Source organism: Microtus oregoni, unplaced genomic scaffold (assembly GCF_018167655.1).
Source record: "Microtus oregoni isolate MIOR12 unplaced genomic scaffold, Mior012 000013F_ref0000133, whole genome shotgun sequence".
Lineage (NCBI taxonomy): Eukaryota > Metazoa > Chordata > Mammalia > Rodentia > Cricetidae > Microtus > Microtus oregoni.
Window position 1 is genome coordinate 25,289,066 of NW_024543072.1, and position 11,902 is coordinate 25,300,967.

Sequence of the window (11,902 nt, forward strand, 5' to 3'; positions counted from 1 at the left end):
GGCTCTGCTGACCATCACATGCCTGTACCCAGAATACTTCCTGTGTGTTCTTGAATAAGTCGCTACCCCTCTCTGGGCCTTTGTTTCCCCCTTTCCGATGGATACTGTGAAGATGGCTGTCACCTCTAACACTGTAAAGTTCTAGAAGGCAATGCCTACTTCTTTCTCCAACATCTAAATGCCTTTCTTTGACGCCCTTGCTGGAAATGCGAGTTAGCACTGGCTGCATGGCATCTTAAAGCGCCTCTGATTCCCTCTGCTGAGCATAAGGTTTGGAAAGGACTCGCTTTCTCCCTTTTGCCTCTTGGAGTGTGTAGCCAATGGGGCACCATCCATGTTTTACACTTCTCCTGCTAGATGTGCGATTCAGGAGAGGCTCGGATGTTCCAGGACGTTCTTGCTCCTGGGGTGGCAGTGTGCTCAGTTGCCTTGCTCTCTCTCTCTCTCTCTCTCTCTCTCTCTCTCTCTCTCTCTCCTATGTGTACTTCCCCCTCCCTCCCTGGCCTTCTCCGGCAGTGCAAGGCTGTCGTACCTTTTAATTTGTATTTTTAATTTTTATTTATTTATTGTGCTATTTAAAAGCCATTTTCAAGAGTGAGAACTGCCTATGTAAAATGGAAGGGTGGGGTGCTATATTTTTTTTTTCCCCTGAAAGGTGGCGCGTCTCTCAGTAAAGAGAAAAAGGCATGTTGCACCAGGCTTGCTGGCAGTGAGAGAAGCCAGCACTGGTTTGCCTGTTGTCACAGCCAAAGCAAAATGCCACCTCTGCCTAGAAGCCAGAGTGCCACACTCCTCCTTTGTGTCCCAGGCGTGTATCCATCACAAGGTTATGAGCATGTATGTTTGGTCATGTAGTCACATGAACTTCTTGAAGGTCACCTTCCAACCCCCTGGGAGAACAAACATAAGGAGAAATTATTCCAGGATAAAGTGGAGTGCATGCCAGATACAGCAAGTAAATTTCAATTGAAGGCCTAGGTAAACCCAGGAGAGCCCCTAATTGCCCAGGCATCATGAAGCTGCATGCTCACCTATGAGCCAAGGCTTCTCCTGTCCCCAGAGCCTCCTAATAAACCCAGATGTAGTAGCAGCAAATGCAGCAGAATCCCGAAACAGGAGGTGCCAAAAACACCCTCCACACACACACACACACACAGCCACCACTACCCCTCCCTTAAAAAAAGTTTCAGAAAAAAAAAAAACTGTTCTCACCCCTAGAGGGGAAAACCTGTCCGCGCCTGAAGCGGCTTGACCCCTACCGATCACACACTCTCCCAGAGAGTGAACTGCCCATCTCAACAGGAAACCCCCACCCCCAGCCGCCTGCTCCCTGGGGAGGGACAGACGGTTCCCACAACTGACAGTTTCTCCTCCGTGATCTTTAAAAGAGCAGGAGCTGGCTGTGAGGCGGCTGCGCTGCCTCCCCTCATCGGGGTAGCTTGGTCCCTGTTGCGGCTAGGCTCCAAAGAGAGCCACACTTGGCTCCGATGGGGACTGAGCCTAGATAGGAACGATGCAAAGAGGGCTTCTGTACGCCATGGCTGCGACGGCGCTGTAGTTTCTCGCAAGGTGAGACTTGGCAGTTCTACCTTGCAAGTAAAACCCCAAATTAATTTTTTTTTAAAGAAATTAAGTCAGAAACAAGGCTTCAGAAAAGCTGTGAGTGTTGGGCATAAACTGATTTTGGATGATCTGTAGGTGAGAAAGGGTGGAGTTACCATCAGAAACATGTTTTTATTTATGCTTTTCGAATCCCCACTGGTGTGCGATGTGTGTGTGTGCCTGTGTGTGCGGGCTAGTGTGAGTGTGTGCATCGCCTCAGTTCCCTGACTCCTCTCTTTCCTTCGGTGCCCAGTTCATGTAGACGTCGGATAAATGAATCTATAGGTCCATCCACACCTTTTCATTTTATTTGTAAATTGTTTGGTGTACGCGGTGGAGCGTAATGAAACCTGGTGAAGTTTAAAAGATTAGATTTTTTTTTTCCTCCTGACACTTCATAACACTGTTCATATGTCTCTGAGTGAGATTTATGAATATATGAGCCGTACTGCAAAATTATACTGCACCAGAGACTTCCTGCACCACAGGGGTGGCAGTCTCAAGTGACACAGCTCCGAGCATTTTTCACAGACAAGAAGCAAAATTTAACCCCCATAAGGGGAAGTATGATTTCAACAGCTTGAAATGAGCTCATTTGTAGAGACGGTTTTTTTTTTTCCTTCTCATATTCCGTAATTTTTTTGTGCTAGGATTAAAACAGATTGCACAGCTAATGCAGGGCACATAAACACTGCCCAGAACAGTTTGGCCCTTAAAGAGAAATCCTCGTTTGCTGTCCAGATTACGAATACCCCAGTCGGGCGAATGGTGGTAAATACCCACCCCTCAATTTCCCAGGCTTCCCACCTGGTTCTCAGAATTGCACATGCTGGGGCCCTTTCCGAAGGTAAGTGCCAGTCAGGGCACCCCTGTCTCTCTTCTGCCCCTCGAGACAATGGCATTGGGGAATGGAGCAAAGCCTTGAATCACTCCTGAGTGAAATGGACCAATTCAGACGAGAGCCAAGAGCACCAGAGACAGTCTTCAGGAATGCACCATGGATGTGCTGTGTGTAGTCAGAAGGTCCCAGGTTCAGTCCCCAGCCCACATTGCCCTGGTCTAGACTGAACCAGCACCTCATTTGTGTGACTTGACGATCATGGTCTTCTGTGCCTTCCGATTCTGTTTGACCATCTTGTTTCCTCTGGAGCAGAGCAGGTGTGCGGAGGTGACCCGTTCCCTCCCTGAGCTGTTGTCCCGCCATGACATGTTGCCTGGAGAACTTTTGTCTCTCTTTCAGCAATGGTACAACAGCTCCATGAATGTCATCTGCACCTGGCTGACCGACCGGATGGACCTCCAGCTTCACATTTACCAGCTGAAAACACTCATCAGGATGGTGAAGGTAAAAGAGCGAAGCCGCCTTCTTTGCCAGCAGCCGGCCAAAAGACACTTCACTGGCGAGCTGCAGGTCTCCCCTGCACAGATAGTACCTGCTTATATACACAACAGACAGCATTGCATGCAGGGAAGGCCTATGTGTGGCGCATGCTTAATTTTATACTGAGACATCAAAGGCAGCTTAGTTTAAAAGGGGGGGGGGGAGTGGGCATCGATATCATTGTCTATATAGAAAAAAATAGCGTGTATATTTGCCACACACCAAATGTCACCGAGACTCTGGCGCCCTGGCAGTGGCATGGCACCTTTAAAAGCTTGCTTTGGGCACCATTATGTGAATTGCATAAATTACCAATTTCTTTTAGGGTTTCATTAAATAAAATTTTGCCACAATTAATTTAGTGGAAATATTTACCCCCAGCTATTTCTAAATGTGTTCCGTGATCTTTATCGGAATGCAAATCAATATTGTTCTCATAGTTAATTGGAGTGGTTTCTCTGACAATGCGTGCACACAATCAAATGTACAGGATCACGAGGGTGAGACAACATGCCCTGGAAGTGGCTCTGTTCCCCTGTTCTTCTGTGTGTGCCATGGACTAATGATAATTATTTCAGCGTGAAATCGAAGCGGTTTACATGAAATAATAAGATCTCAGAAGGGGGTAAATACGGTTTTTGATCATTTCAGTTTCCATTCGGTGCTTCACCATAGAGGGTTTTAAAAAAAAAACATTTGTATGCAAAACTCCTATTCAATGCGCAAAAATTTCCATTAAAATATTTTAGTAATAAGCATAGATGAATTTTCTTAGCAGTTTGCCAAAAAATTTCTCCCTGCCCTGCTTCTTGGTCTCCTTTGGATTTGCCCCATCCCCCTGAAGGTGCTCTTCTACCTCAGTGCCGACTAAAGCCCAATTACAGTTCCATTGTGTGTAATTAAGGAGTTATTATCATCTGCATTGCATCTCACAAAGCCTCCACCCTGGAGAAGGTTGCAGCCAGAATGTAACTGCAGCTGTTGCAAAAGGAATACATGCACTTGAATGGTGTCCTCAGCTTAATTTTCTCAATTTTTTGGAGTCAGTTCCTTAAGACAAGTTCACTAAGTGTTGCCAGATCCTCTGAGTTTCTTTCCTTGGTGTAACTATTTTTCTTTCTTTTTTTTTCTTTTGTGTGTGTCTGTGTGTGTGTAGTATAGAGTATAAAAGATAATTTCTATTTGACCCTTACCTGATCATGTAGACATGAAAAGAAAATACCATAATTGCGGATTTTCCAATTATCATCCCAAAACTGATATTTCCAAATCCTTGTCAAAAATTAGCAGTATCTTATTAAGATAATAATATGCCAGAGAGGAGGCTTAATTTTTGCCATCTGCCAAAAACAAACATATACACAGTCGTGAACTACAGAGGAACACAGAAATGTCACTGGATAAGAATCTCTTACTTTCTCCAGAATGTCTACTTAACAAGGAGACCTCCCGTTCAGGGACACACCCAGAGTGTTCCTTCACAAATTTCCAACGGTCCTCGACCTCTTTCCTGCCTCAAAAGACAGAGTCCCTTCATTCATCTATCCATTTCTCATTCAGAAAGCGTGTGTTTGTCCACCCATCGCTAGGTGAAGGTGAGCATCTTCATATTAGCAAGTGAAGGATTGAGATCTGAAAAGCCATCATCTCTACCATTAGGCAGTTAGCAGCTAAGTAGAATGCACGCTGCTCTGGAATCTGAATGAAGAAGAGACTACTCAAGCATTTTAACCTCTACTTTTCCTGCCATAGTCTGGCAACAATTATATTATTTTAAGTGACCACAGAACAGCTAACTGGAAAGTTCAGAAGGCATAGTAAGTCATTTGGCTATTTAATCTGTTCTGGACCTAACATCTAATCAGTCTCTTATCCATCCCATCACATGAAAAGCTACCTAACTGTTCCTGTCTTCTCAGGAGAATTTCCCTAGCGCCATAAGATGACTTTGGAACGATATCTAAACCAGGTGACTTACAAAGAAAGAGAAGATGTGGCAAATAAATCAGCCACAAAGGGGCATGTGGTCATCCTGCCCATAACGTCACGTGACTGCCTCACTGATTAACTCTGTAGTCAGTACAACCTGTGACCGAAAATGTGTGTTGACCTTGGGATTACTGGTAGCATAGCAGCACTAGACGTGCTATTAAAGACACAAATAACGTGGGAGTCGTATTGGAATACATTACTACTCTCCCTCTTGACCGTGTCTCAAGTGTTCTGCAGGAACAGGTTAAAAATACGAAGGAGAGAAATAGTAGCTGAAATCTTCTGCCATGTAATGAGAAAACTCGTAGTTAGAAAGAAACCATATACATATTTAAACTAGATAGCAGTCAGATGCTTCTGGTCATGTTCAGTTAACACCAAAGGAGTCCTGGGAAACAGTCCTTGGGATACCTAAGGAAATCCGAGAGAAATTGTATTAAGGAACAAAGGAGCTTGTAATACAGCAACACCAACCATTGTTCTTGAAAAGGAGCCAGATTTCTTCCCTGAGAACATAAAGTTGTGAACAAAATGGATACAGATCTTTCCCAGGGAGACAAGGCATGAGTCACACGCCTGCAACATATTGATGAGGCATTAGCGCTCCATCTTGCCCATCACTGTGGCTGCCCGTGATAGGTTTCATATACCAAGATGCATATGTCTGTCTTGTGAATGAGAGAGAGGGACGTGGCTCATGCAATTATAACAGGCAAAAACTCCAAAAACCAGACTGCAACGGAAATCACAAAATGCCATAATCAATTGCCACCTTCGTTATGTAATATGTTCGAGCCCCTTATACTGCCAATCACGTTGTTATAAGAACCTAAGGGAAAGAACCAGACCGAAGGAGGGGGGAAACAGCTAGGAAACATTTCCCTTCATGGATCTGAATAAACAAAAGCTTATGTTCTTTGCTTTGTCTCATCTAATATAGTTTATCCTGTCACACTTTCTCGTTTTCTGTCATTCAGTTGAGTCTCGGTTCTCAGTCCAAGTAAAAGCTGAACGGAATGACGTTTTACTTTTTCCAATTCATAAAGAGTGACACCTAACTAAAGTCATGACTCTTACCCTTGTGCCTGCTTTGCACCCTCTCGCTCCTCGCCTTGGTGATGAGATCTCCCTCACCACTTTATCTTTTCTCCCTGTAGAAAACCTATAGAGATTTCCGATTGCAAGGCGTCCTGGATTCTACCTTAAACAGCAAGACCTATGAGACCATCCGAAACCGCCTCACTGTGGAGGAAGCTACAGCGTCAGTGAGCGAGGGTGGGGGATTACAAGGCATCAGCATGAAGGACAGTGATGAGGAAGATGAAGAAGACGACTAGACCATTCTCCGGTTCGAAGAGTCCTCTGGGGTGGAGTCCTGTAATCAATGCATGTCCTTAGTCTGTTAGTTAACTCCATTAGGGAATTTTCTGTCAACTACCATCCCCATAAGATGTTTACCAAGACACTTACCATTTTAGCTACGTGGTACCAAGATTAACAAATAACCACCTTCAGATCCATGGTTTCCTGGTTTCCGTGTCTATATGTTTACAAGCAATATGGAACACCATTCTTAAACCCTGTTCGTGGAGAGGATACATAGTTCAGCTGCTAGGTGTGTCCCTGTTGTTAGCAGAACAAAAATGCTTCACCCTGTACTGCGTATGCACTGATGGGAAGTGGCCATGGGAGCTATCATGCTGGGCATTTCCATGTCTCTGTTTCATGTATGTGGGTACCAGGTATTTAAATGGGTACATGAATAGATTAATTTAACAACCTAGAACTGCTTGATTTGGGTTTCAGATTTGTTCTTGTTCTATGGGATGGGAAAAAAATGGCATGGTTCCAACAGCCAACTTAAGCTTTTCTCATCCCCTAAAACTGAAAGCAGTGGACCCCTTGTGTCCTGGTTAACCCAGCTTTGCATTTATTCGTGTAGTTTCCCCCACCAAAAGATGTTACATATCAATGGATTAATTATTTTAACTGTCATGGCAAGGGGGCCATCTGATCAGGACTTAGCATCAAGCAAAGTTCAGACCAACTGTCTTCTGTCAAAGTTTATCCTAGTAAATGTTACATTTTGCTTTTCTGTTTCAATAACTGTATATGTAAAAAAAACACAAAACAAAACAAAGCCTATTGAAATGACAACCCTAGACTATAAATGTATTTATAATAAGATATGGATATTTCCTCCAGTAGACTGTAACCATAACTTCAATTATTTTGTTCCACACTGTTTTTTATATCTGTCATGTACATTGCTCTTGGACCTGTAACTGAGCGACCCTGGGGTCCGCTGTAGACCTGTTTCTTTCTGTGGAAAATAGTGGATCCATCTTGCTTTTTGCCTTATATAAAAAGCCTACAGTTGTAAAAGTGTGGGAGACTGTGGCTTCTCAATAAATAATTATTCAAATGTCCTAAGAACGTGTGTTGGAGCCCACCTTCTTCCGTCTCCTCTGAAAGCCCCACTGAAGCAGAAGAAGCCGGGAGAGGCCGGAAAGGCAGGGCAGAGGTGACTCTCTAGAGCGTTCTTGACACTGTTGGTGTGGGCTGCTGAGAGGCTGCCCAGAATTCCACTAATTCACACTCCACTCACTCGGGATCTGATGTTGGGCAGATTATGCTTGCATCATAGGATAAATAAGGGTTTGCTGAGCGAGCGAGTGGTGTAAACGAGAGGAATGTTTCTCCTGTACGGAGGGAAGGCCAACAAACTGTTTTTAAGCACCACTTTAACAGCAGTGTTTGCATTCAAACAAAGTGTGTGCCAATTATATATGATTCTTATATATTTGTTAAGGCATTTTTTTTCAAGATTCTCTAAGACATGGAGTACTCTTCTCGCTCCCCGGCTCCTGTCAACTATATAATCACCTGGGTCTGAAAGAAATTAAACGTGTCCCTTTGCTTGCTTCGTTTGTGTCTGTCACAAACTAGGCTGACCTCTCTGTGGGGCTAAGACATAGTGGGATTGCTTTCCTGAGAAGGCAGGGCAGAATGATTGCCAGTTGTTCTCAGCGAAGCAGCTCTCCCGAGGGCACACTCACTGTTTACCTCTTCAGGTCTGCAGGAGCAAGTCCTTCCTGCTCTTAGTGGGTGTGCAAGAACTCTATTGACCAACTCTTCCAAGCTCTGAGTCATCCATCCATTGCCTTACTTAAGGCTCTGAGCAAGGATGGGGAGAGCCCTGCATGACCCTCACTATAGATGAAGACGTTAAGATCCAAAGGTATGGGAGCTGGATGTGGTAGGTCACACACCTAATCCCAGCGACTGGGATTTAGAATTAGGAAGAACAGGAGTTCAAAGCCAGCCTAAACCACACACCGAGCTTAAGGCGAGGGTAGGCAGCATGAGACCCTGTCTCAACATTCCCCCATCTACCTATCCCCACAAAAGCCAAAGGATTAGCTAATTGACCCAAAGATACACAGGTCAATCAGAACAGAAAGGCCTATGATTTCAGACAATGTTTTTGTTATACTCAGTGTTGCAAAACTACAGCATCTATTTCATGTAAGAATTACAGACAATTTTCAAATGTGCCAAGTAAAGAGGAAGCATCCTAGCGTTTAAAACTTGGGTTGCGGGGGTTGTGTTCAGGATCCCTGGGGTGGGGACTGGGTGAGCAGGTTGTATAACCAAAGGCCATGAAGAGAGCCAGGCTAGAAAAGACTACACCTCCGCAGCCAAGGTCAAAAGAGAAATAAGATTCCCTCCAAATAGAGCCCCTCACCACCTACCATGAGAACTCAGTTAAATAGTGTCCCCCAGCATAGCAATGTGGGAAAAGTGGGGGGGGGGGACAGGAAATGACACACGAGAAAGATCAGAGAGAAAGCTTTAGCCAAGTTCAACCCTCAAGTCACCCCTGCCAGAAGTACAAACCAAGGACCAGAGTTCCGGGACCTTGAGCTTTCTCTTTTTCCTTTAGAACAAACGTAACAGAAGAGAAGAAATCCTAAAAGGCAACTCTGTATTTTACCCCAGGGTGAACTCATTCACAACACACACACAAAATCAGGAATAGAAAGGCCCTAACCATCCCTGACAAGCCCCTGGCCCATGAACCTCTACTTCTCACTTGCCAAGGGCAACCACCATCCTCATTCCCAATGTGTAGAGAGACTTTCCTATTCTTTATTATTATTATTGATTTTTGTTGAGCTCTACATTTTTCTCTGCTCCCCTACCCTTCAACCCTCTCCCAAGGTCCCCATGCTCCCAATTCACTCAGGAGATCTTGTCTTTTTCTACTACCCATGTAGATTAGATCTATGTATGTCTCTCTTAGGGCCCTCATTGTTGTCTAGGTTCTCTGGGATTGTGATTTGCGGGCTGGTTTTCTTTGCTTAGACTTTCCTATTCTGTCTACGTAATCACACTCACAGGACACGTCCACTCACATGTAGTCATTCTGTTGTTGAGATAGCTGTGACTCATTTCATGGTGGCTATGCACCTACTGATCTATGAATATGCCACAACGGATGTATCCAGGTCACAATGTCATTTTCCATTTCGGGTGGTTACAAAGACTGCTGCTGTGACTAACTTTTACGTGTTCTCTGGTGCAGTTGTTGGGCCACAGGGCAAAGATATGTTTATTTTTGGAAGATGCTGCCAATTTTTGTGACATTTCAACCTCACCAACTGTGTGTCAACATCCCTATCCTTCTCCTTAGCAAAGCTAAGTATTACCACTCTTTAAAGCTTTGACATTATGTTAAGTGAGCTAGTGGTTCATGATGGCAGTTCCCAGGTTACAAAAATGGAATTGATTTCCTGTGAGTACGTCTATTGGTGATTTGGATAGCCTCTTTCGGATAGTGTAAGTTTGATCCTTCCCTTTTTGGGGAAGATGAAAATTCTAGAACTACTTGAAGGCTGTGGAGATAAAGGAGATGTCAAGGGGGTAAGGGAAAAGCAGCATCGGGAGCTCGCGCTGGTCATGCTCATTGCCAAAATCACCTCGGCCTGCTACCCCATTTCCTCTAACCTCAGCGGGGGAATCTTTTGAAAAGGCAAGAATCATCTGGGCCCTCCCCTAATTAAAGGCACCCAGTTTCTCCCAACCTTTCTCTTAGAATGAATCTCAAACTCCTTAATGCAGCATGCAAGGCCATGTCTGGTGACTCTTGCCTACCTCTCCAGCTGCTCGTGTTAGCCCTGCTGCTCTCTGAGATGTTCCGCACTTGCCACCTCTTGCTTCCTCTCTCCACCGGGTTCTTCTCACCTGGGCTCCCACCCAGTGCTGTTTCTTCCCATCTCTCAACTCTCAGCTAAACTGGACTTTTCCAAGGAAGTCTTCAAAGTCACCTACATTGTGGATCCTCGCCCGCGGCTGCTCTCTCCTGGCGCTTCACAGCTGCTCCCGACTAGGTTCTTTACACACACACACCCATGTATTTCTCAGCATTCTTCTCCACTTTAGGGAGATCTGCTTGCACCAAACTCCCCGCTCTAGCCCCAGTGTCCTCCTAAGTAGAGACTATTGAACAAAGGAGGAAAGGATACAGATGGAGAGGTCTTGGTTGCTCTTAGAATCCTTGGGTGGTATGAATCTTTGAAAGCCTCTCTTGAGTAAATGGGACAAGACTCAGAGGATGGAGAAGGAAAGTGAGGCTCACAGAATAGCTTAACTTGAAGAGTCCTTCAAGAGAACCAGATAGGACACAGCACAGTGGAGGGAGGTAGTGTAATAAGCCACTAGGCTGGGCTTCTACAGAGATCAGAAGTCCCCTGGGTTCCCAGAGCACATATTTAAGCAAATACCTGTTTACTTAAAGCATTAAGAAATAGGCTCTCAGCCCTAACTAGGACAGCAGATTGCATCACCTCCTCCACAAGGCTCAAGGGACAAAAGCAGGAACAAAAGGATTGCAAACGCCAGAGGTTGACTGCTGTGAAGAGTTGTCTTCTGAACGCGGCAGGGCTATTGCCCTCGTGAACTTAGCACACCTAAAATTGCAAGTTTAAGACTTATGCAAGATCAGACCAGTCAACACTTCACTGCGAACTGGGAAGGCCCCACCCTTGATTGAGAAGCTCATGGCAGTCTATAACTGCTTAAGGGGGAAAGTCCATTTTCTTCAGTGGTTTGGTCCATGGTAGGTCTCCCATGCTCCAGTAGATGGCCCTACATCCATGTACATATATAAGGCATTAAGTGAACTCCATGGGTTATAAAGGAAGATGATAAAGAGGAGGAAGAGGGAGGAGGAGATGAGGAGGGGGCTAAGAACAGGATAAGAAAGAAAACATTGAATATAGGTTGGCAATGTGTTCCAGGGGAGAGTTAGAGGGGAAGACTGGAAGACGGATATGGTCTAAACACATTATGTTCATTATGAAATTCTGAAAATGTATCATTTTAAAAATAAGCTCCTTGTTTTAGGGGCTCCTGCATCATGGAAAGATTTACCCAGGGTCTTGGGAGAGATTGTGTCGGGACAGCGTGATTAATGTATGAGGGGAAGATGTTTCACACCCTATAGTTTGGATTTGTTGGTCTACTCAGCCAACAGATAACTAGTGTTTTGCTTTTATTTTTTTCACATTGATATTTATGAAGTAGAGGACTGTGGAGATAAACCAATCTGTAAAGTTCTTGTCTTGTATTACAAGGATCTGAAGTCCATTCCCAGCACCCATATTAGGAGGGAAAGGTCAGGTTAGAGCTGGAGCTAGGTCAATCCTTGAAGTTCACTTATAGCCATCTTAGTTAGGGTTTCTATAGCTGCGATGAAACACCATGACCAGAGAGTAAGTTGGGGAGGAAAGGGTTTATTTGGCTTACACTTCAACATTGCTTTTCATCACTGAAGAGTCAGGACAGGAACTCAAATAGGGCAGGATCCTAGAGGCAGGAGCTGATGCAGGAGCCATAGAGGGGGTGTTACTTACTAGCTTGCTT

At 44.7% G+C, this 11,902-nt stretch overlaps 1 protein-coding gene across 19 annotated transcripts in view; it reads left to right on the forward strand.

Moving 5' to 3' along the window:
- Window positions 1-7,402, forward strand: part of Cadps (calcium dependent secretion activator) — a 437,227-nt gene extending 429,825 nt beyond the window's left edge. For all 19 annotated transcript variants that reach the window (XM_041663140.1, XM_041663146.1, XM_041663141.1 and 16 more), the window contains 2 exons: window positions 2,843-2,947; window positions 6,133-7,402. In XM_041663140.1, the coding sequence (XP_041519074.1) occupies window positions 2,843-2,947; window positions 6,133-6,312 (285 nt within the window). In that variant the 3' untranslated portion in view covers window positions 6,313-7,402. The remainder of the gene's footprint in view (window positions 1-2,842; window positions 2,948-6,132) is intronic.
- Window positions 7,403-11,902: the final 4,500 nt, after the last annotated feature.